Below are 7,899 nucleotides of genomic sequence, written 5' to 3'. Positions count from 1 at the left end.
TGTGCGGTACCAGAGAGGTTAAGTGACTGGTCAGAGGTCACACAGCAGTGAGTGGGTCCCCTGGTCTGAACTCGGGTGTAGAGAATTCCCAGGGCCACTCCCAGATGGGACTGCGGGAGGAGAGGGGGAGCAAAGCCAAACTCGTCCTCATCAGAGAGCACCTGTCGGTGCAGCAGGAGCCCAGCCACCGGCACCGAGCAGCCCAGAGGGCACTGCGATGCATTTAGGTTGTTACAGGAACTCGAATCAAGGGGGCCAGCTGGCCGCGACTCTGCACCTCCCCCAGCCACAGCACTGCTCCCCAAACGTGAGGAAATTCAAGCCGTGCGTGGGTCGCACCGGCCTTCTGGGAACCAGAAGCCAGAACCACCAGAGAGCCATTGGCTGCATAATCCCAGAGTGGGGAGGGACGGCCACACAGGCTGCTCGGGTCATGGCACCCTATTGCTTCCTGTGTTCCCAGAAGCCAGGCTTGGGGGGTGGGGCTTGTGATCAGCACAGGTGCAGGGGAAACGCCCCCAGGATCCGAGAGGAAGCAGCACCGATCGCCTCTTCAGATTTACTCTCTGGCCCCAGCCCGTCCCCAGGCCACAGTGCCAGGCTGACATGACCACGTCTCTCAGTCCTGTCCCAGTCCCCATTCTGGGGGACATGAATGGTCAGGACCTAAGGCTGGCTTGGGAACGTTGGAAGAGCAGCCTCTCCACTGAGCCTCAGTCTCCCTCTCTGTCACACGGGCTCAGACTCACTCCACCACCACGGCTGTGCTGGGTCTTCCACAGAGGGCGCGCGGGGCGGCTGGCTCATACGTGGCTCATCTCACTCCTGATGGGGCGGCCACGGAGGGTTACTGGTGAGAGCACACAGCCAGCTGGGTGATGCTGTCCCAGAGAGCGTCTGACTCATGCCACCCACCCCACGGTCGACGTGCCTGCTCCAGTGACCCCTTGGGGATATGGAGCCGAGAGATATGTGCTGTCCAGGCCAAGCTCAATACAGTGGGTGGGCAGCCCAGTGCCCGGCCAGTGGACTTAGCTCCTGTTTGCTCCTCCGATAACTGGCGTGACCTTGGTTAATATTCACCTGCAGCCGCCCCAACCCCGCTGTGATCATTGCTTAAATACGGACAAGGACAAGCACAGGGCTCCATCTCCCCATCCTTGCTCCTTCCACTGGCCCTGGACACTGAGTCTTCGTAAGTATGCAATCCCTGGGGAGGGCCCTGGAGGGCCGGCAGGGCTGGCCACTGTAGGAGATGCAGACACACCCACGCGTTGTACACCTTTGGTCTGCACTGCCAGAGACCCTGTGCATGTCTGCTGGCCATGACCTGTGCTTGGCGTCAGTGGGTGGCCTCCAGCATGCATCACAAACCCCAACTCAGGGCTTGGCGCCCCTCCTCTCTCCCACAGGACAATGCCGCCCTCTGTCTCTCGGGCGCTCCTCCTGCTGGCCGGCCTGGGCTGCCTGCTGCCCGGCTTCCTGGCCGACGAGGCCCAGGAGACAGCCGTTTCCAGCCATGAGCAGGACCACCCAGCCTGCCACAGGATCGCCCCGAGCCTGGCCGAGTTCGCCCTCAGCCTGTACCGCGAGGTGGCCCACGAGTCCAACACCACCAATATCTTCTTCTCCCCGGTGAGCATCGCCCTGGCCTTTGCCATGCTCTCCCTGGGGGCCAAGGGGGACACCCACACCCAGGTCCTGGAGGGCCTGAAGTTCAACCTCACGGAGACGGCCGAGGCCCAGATCCACGACGGCTTCCGGCACCTCCTGCACACCGTCAACAGGCCCGACAGCGAGCTGCAGCTGGCCGCCGGCAACGCCCTGGTCGTCCACGAGAACCTGAAGCTGCAGCACAAGTTTCTAGAAGACGCCAAGAACCTGTACCAGTCCGAAGCCTTCCTCGTCGACTTCAGGGACCCCGAGCAGGCCAAGACCAAGATCAACAGCCACGTGGAGAAGGGGACCCGAGGGAAGATCGTGGACTTGGTGCAAGAGCTGGACGCCCGCACACTGCTTGCTCTGGTGAACTACGTTTTCTTCAAAGGTGAGGGTGCACAGCCGCTCAGCAGGTGCCGTGGAAACCCCAGAGCAGACGCCGGGCCGGCCTTAGGCTTCCCTGGCCACACCCGATGCAGGCTGGACGGCGCGTCCCAGCCCGGGCCCCCAGTTTCCCGCACACCAGCACTGCACTCCACCAACCACAGGGAACAGGGCCTCAGTGCTCAGCACCGTGGGCTTCCCTGCAGGACTCTCAGGGCCCTCACTGGGGTGAGAGCTCCCCTCGGCTCCCAGCCGCCTTCCTGCCTCCGAGTGCTCAGCACGTCAGAGGTTGGGGCCCACAGGGTGCTCTCAGGCCGCTCCCACTGTCCCAGGGAGAGCTCAGGGTCAAGGCCAGGGTCAAGCCCTCCCCAAGGACTCCCTCCCTATAGAGTCCTGCAGTGCAGGGCACCAGGCTGAGGCCTGCCCATCTGAGCTCCCAGCTCCACTGAGACCTAGCACAGAGCTCAGCCTCCCCAGCCATCACCTTCCCCTCCAGTGAGGAAGGAGTGTCCTAGGGTCCCCGGAGCACCTGCCTCTTGGCTGTCTTCACATGGGCTCCCTTGGTGTCACTCAGGGGGAGGCTGCCTGTGCACCTTCATTGTCACTTTAGTTCTCAGCACAAGGACTTAGGAGCAGCACCCAGAGTGCTTGCCCGGGGTGACAACTGCCCTCCCCAAGTTGTTCACTTACAGCGCTCTTTCTGGTGTGGGCAGGAGCTTGTTCATCCCCCTCCAGGCTCTGGCCTCACCAGGAGACGCCTCTTAGCCTCCTAGCACAGGCTTCACCAGGAACACAGGCAGCATCAGGGGTTCCCGTGAGAGAGAAACAGACACCCATGCAGGAGCCTGGTACCAGCCACACAAGGGTCAGGGGAGCACCCTAAGAAAGAAATGTTGGGACAGGGAGGGAGAGCACATGAGTATCACCACCAGCATTGGTCTAGGATGAAAGAGAGAGAGAGAGAGGAGATAGAGTGAGAGAGAGAGCTCACCCCGTTGTTGGTCTCTTTTACGAGGTGGTGGGGGGGAGGTTTCCACAAGGGTGCAGCCACCTGGGAATTGTCTCCACCTCCATGGATCCCTCATGGAGCTGAGTACCCATATTTTCATGGCGTCTCCTTCTAGGTCCTGGATGAAGGAGGTGCATTCTGGGAAAGAGGGTGTTTTGATTGACAAGTTCAGGGAGAGTGTTACAATGTAGCTTTCCAGGATTTGGGGCTCACACCACATCCCAGCCAGGCTTAAATACACACATAGCACAGAAAACAGAGGCACTGTGCCTGTTGTCCTCTGGCGGGCAGAGCTCCATATTTTAACTCTCTCTTAGTTGTCCTCGTCCAAGTCCTTCCATCCATGTGGATGCTGATTTGAGCCCCTTTCTCAGATGAGGCGGAGGCTCAGCGAGGTCACACGCATCCAAGGCCCGCCCATCCCCCAACCGGTACTCACCTGCCTCTGCCCTCCCCGCCTCCCCAGGGAAGTGGGAGAAGCCCTTCGAGCCTGAGAACACCAAGGAAGAGGACTTCCACGTGGACGCCACGACCACAGTGCGGGTGCCCATGATGTCACGCCTGGGCATGTATGTGATGTTCCACTGTAGCACGCTGGCCAGCACGGTGCTGCGCATGGACTACAAGGGCAACGCCACGGCCCTCTTCCTCCTGCCCGACGAGGGGAAGCTGCAGCACCTGGAGGACACGCTCACCACGGAGCTCATCGCCAAGTTCCTGGCAAAAAGCAGCCTTAGGTGACTCCCCGCCCACACCAGCCTGGGACCCCTCGGGACCTCTGGGCCTCCCTGGGAGTGGGGCCATAACCAGCAGTCGGGGTGGGGAGGGAGGACCCCATGGGCTTTGGGCCACAGCTGAGGCAGGTGCTCAGTACAGGTAACAGCAGCCAGGCTGTGTGAAAGGGACAGTGAACTGGGTGAGGAGGTCAAGGCCATGACCTTGAAATCCCCCCTCCCAGCTTGCACAAGACCACTTCCCAACATATGTGCCCAAAGTAATAACGGTAACACCAGCACAGGCTATGGCAGAACCAAGGAGGGCTTCCTGGCAAAGGTGGCAGCTGAGTGTGGGGTCCAAGCACAGATGTCCCTGGTGGGCACGGGAAGAGGTCTAGCAGAGCAAAGGGCCAGAGTGGGAGAGGCCGGACCCATCTGCAGAGAGCTGGTGTCACTGTGACGTCACTCGAGTGCTCTCCTGGTGCCAGCAGCTCTGCAGGATACCGGAACAGCCAACACCCTTGCAGACTTGTGCCTGGGAACCGTGCCCATGCCCTGCCGAGTTGCTGCCCGCTGTGCCCTCAAGACACAAGCGACCAAACAAGCAGGGCTGAGGATCAAAGCTGAATGGACACCTTCAGCCCTCTGCCCCGCCCCACCCTGCCCGAGGTCCCTGCACCCAGGTTGAGAAAAGGGGTCTAGGAGCAGCCGTGGCCACAACTGGTCTTAGAGACCCAGTACCCATCTGCCCATCATCCCAGGACCGAACCAGCTCCCCACAACCAGAACTGAGCCCTACACCTGTTGGGTCTACTCTCCTCCCCCACGAGACAGCTGTCATTCAGCACCTGCCACCACCAGCCACGTTTCCCTGGGAGCCAGGCACCAGGGAGTCCCCGGCTGTGAGGGCACCAACACTGCAGGGCAGGTTAGATGCTCTTCCAGGGACACCCTGGATCTGCCTGGAGGGCTTCTCAGCGGAGGTGGCTTTCCAGGGCCCTGTGGGTGCTGACACTCTGACACCTGCTGCTATGGGGGCTACGAGGACAATGACCAAGTCAGCGTCCACATGGGTGTGGGAGAGGGGCTGCGCTAAGTGGGAGAAACCAGGAGGAAAGAACACAGTGCCCACGCGGGGCCCCAGAGGACGGGAGCAGGAATGAGATGTTTTCATTGTGTTCCCCGCACGACAGGTCTGTCACGGTCCGTTTTCCCAAACTCTCCATTTCTGGAACCTACGACCTGAAACCCCTCCTGGGCAAACTGGGCATCACCCAGGTCTTCAGCAACAACGCGGACCTCTCGGGAATCACGGAGCAGGAACCTCTGAAGGTGTCCCAGGTGAGGCCCCCAGGGACCAGGCTGCCCACTGATGTCTGGGACCGGATGGGGAGAGGCAGGGCCCAGGCGGGAGATGGCTCAGGCCCGAGACACACACCAGGTCAGACCTGGCTGCTCCCGGGGCCCACTTGATGCACTGGGGCGGGAAGTGTCGGGGGACAGATTTCAGGAGGGGGCTCCATGCTAGGAGCCCCCCCGAGCTTGGGTCAGACCCCTGGCTCAGCGTGCCCATGGCCTTCTCGTCTGGACCTCGATTTCCCTGCCCTAACATAGAGGTCAGAGTCGGTGACTCCAAAGCATGTCCTGGCCCCTTCCCTCTGTGCCATGGGGTGGCGTTGTGTCACCACGTCTGAACATGAGGGAGTTCAGCTAAGGGTGATGGCTGCTCAGTGATGTCGTGGGACCAGTGACCAAGTGGAGCTCAGTGAGAGGCTGCACACGGTGGGGACGGAACGGGCACTGTGATGCCACCCCACAGCCCTTGTTCCCAAGGACCTGAAAATTGTAGAGAATGGAGTGCGATGGAGGCACAATGCGGGTACATGGCCATCGTCCCCTGCTGAGGCTGGGGTGCAGCCGGGGCTGGAGGTGTAGGTCAGGATCGGAGGGGATAGTGGGACGGCCTCAGACAAGAAGAGAGACAGAAGTGATTGAGCCCCCAGGGTGGAGGGATGGGACAGGGCAGTCCCGGCCAGCAGCAGAAAAGCTCATGTGAGCCGCTCCTGGGTGCGCCGTCCACCTGGGTCCCTGTCCAGGCCTGGGTGGGGACGGCACAGGCTCAGCTCACAGCTCTGCTTCTCTGCCTCCAGGCCCTGCACAAGGCGGTGCTGACCATCGACGAGAGAGGGACCGAAGCTGCCGGGGCCTCATTTGTGGAGCTCATACCCGAATCTGTGCCCGATAGCATCACTTTGGACAGGCCCTTCCTCTTTGTCATCTACAGTCATGAGATTAAGAGTCCCCTCTTTGTGGGGAAAGTGGTGGATCCCACCCAACACTAAGACCCCACCCCAGCACATTAAAGCTCTGAGCTGCCCTCCCAGGGGGCAGCCCCTCACCTATGGTCTCTGAGTGTCCCTCTGTGCCCTGGGATTTTGTGTGGACTCCAGGTCACAGCCCTGTCTCGGGGTCCCTTTGTCACCTCCCAAGAGGGTGTGTTTCCAGGAAGGCACTCCCCAACTCACCCCTGTGTCATCACTGCCCGCCCACTCCTGGCCACGCACGTGGTTGTGAAGCTTGGGCTGTGCCCTGGCGAGGGCTCTCCCCAGCGAGGCGGCCGCCCCTGCCGACATCCAGCGCTCCTGTCTGTGACATCAGCACCAGCACAGGCTGTGCTGGGACCAGGAGCAAAGAGCTGGGCTTCCTGGGCAGAGGCCGGAGCTGTGGGTGACGTCCCAGCACAGAGGGTCCCTGGGGTGAACATGGGAGGAGCCTCACAGAGAGGCCTAGGGAAGGAGGGGCCAGCGCAAGTGTAGGCAGCTGCCCCTTCTCTGCCAATTCCCTCTGGGGGTTCACTGCCTCCCCGGGGTCAGCAGTGCCTGAGGATGCCCCCACAGCAGTGCTCATGTGTGCAAAGAAGCGTGCCCGTGCTCCACTGTGCCACGCACGCTGGGTGCTGTAGACACATGTAGGGGTGAGGCTGAAGGTATGGATGTGAGGGTGCAGGTCTCTTCCATGCCCCACCCCTGCCTGAGGTCCCCTCACCCAAGATGAGTACAGAGAACAAGAAGGGGCTGTGCTGAGTGCAGTCTGCGTACTCTCCACAGCAGAAGCAGCGTGGGGAGATGGCAGCATTGCCCAGAGCTGTACCAAAGCCGAGCCAGCTCACCAGACTGACAGCTTCAGGGAAAATCCTTCTGCTGGGAATGCAGTAGCAGCTGAAGACAAGGAGAGACCAGATGAGCCAATACCAACAGGGAGGCAGGAGAGGTACAAAGGGGCAGGGAAACATGACACCTGCATGGAGGCAGGAGAGGTACAAAGGGGCAGGGTAACATGACACCTGCATGGAGGCAGGAGAGGTACAAAGGGGCAGGGTAACATGACACCTGCTAAGAGTGCACTACCCCTGGAGCAACAGACCTCACAGAGAGAGTGGATGAAATGCCAGGTAAAGAATTCAAACAATGGGACCCACCCTGTGGCACAGTGGGCAGAGCCGCCGCCTGCATAGCTGGATCCCATGTGGGTGCCAGTTCCAGACGCTGCTGCACTTCTTCCCATCCAGCCCACTGCTATGGCCTGGGAAGGCAGCAGAAGATGGCCCAAGTTGCTTAGGCCCCTGCACCTGCGTGAAAGACACAGAAGAGGCTCCTGGCTCCTGGCTGCGGATCAGGTCAGCTCTGGCCATTGCAGCCATCTGGGGTGTGAACCAGCAGGTGGAAGACCTCTCTTTCTCTCCCTCTGCTTCTCTCTAACTCTGCCTTTCAAATAAATAAATAAATCTTAAAAAGAATTCAAAGACTGACTAGTGGGAAGCTCAACAAGATACAAGAGTGCAGAGAGGGGTGGTTCACAAAAATTAAGACAACAAAATCCTGACACACATAAGAAATTCAGCACACACACAGACAGAAATCTGGATCAAGAACCAAACAGATCTTGCAAAGGAAGAACTCATTACATCGAAGAAAAAATGCAGTCGAAAGCCTCATGATAGACCAGATAAAGCAGAAGAAAGACTTTAAACTTTAAAGTCAGGCCTTTTGAAATATCCCAGGCAAACAAAAAACACATATTTTAGAGATTTATTGTATTTATTTGAAAGGCAGAATTACAAAGAGAGAGAAA

The 7,899-nt window shown here is 59.7% G+C and overlaps 1 protein-coding gene across 1 annotated transcript; it reads left to right on the top strand.

Moving 5' to 3' along the window:
• Positions 1 to 1,165: 1,165 nt before the first annotated feature.
• On the top strand, positions 1,166 to 6,166 carry LOC100008986 (alpha-1-antiproteinase E; the record flags this gene model as incomplete). The annotated part of the gene is given in 5 exon segments (NM_001082197.1): positions 1,166 to 1,195; positions 1,413 to 2,047; positions 3,519 to 3,789; positions 4,962 to 5,109; positions 5,919 to 6,166. Coding segments are annotated over 4 exon segments (1,242 nt in total). The 5' UTR covers positions 1,166 to 1,195; positions 1,413 to 1,416.
• Between the last annotated feature and the right edge of the window lie 1,733 nt (positions 6,167 to 7,899).

The sequence above is a fragment of the Oryctolagus cuniculus genome, chromosome 20 (genome assembly GCF_964237555.1).
Source record: "Oryctolagus cuniculus chromosome 20, mOryCun1.1, whole genome shotgun sequence".
NCBI lineage: Eukaryota > Metazoa > Chordata > Mammalia > Lagomorpha > Leporidae > Oryctolagus > Oryctolagus cuniculus.
This window is presented reverse-complemented; position numbering and strand designations above follow the sequence as displayed.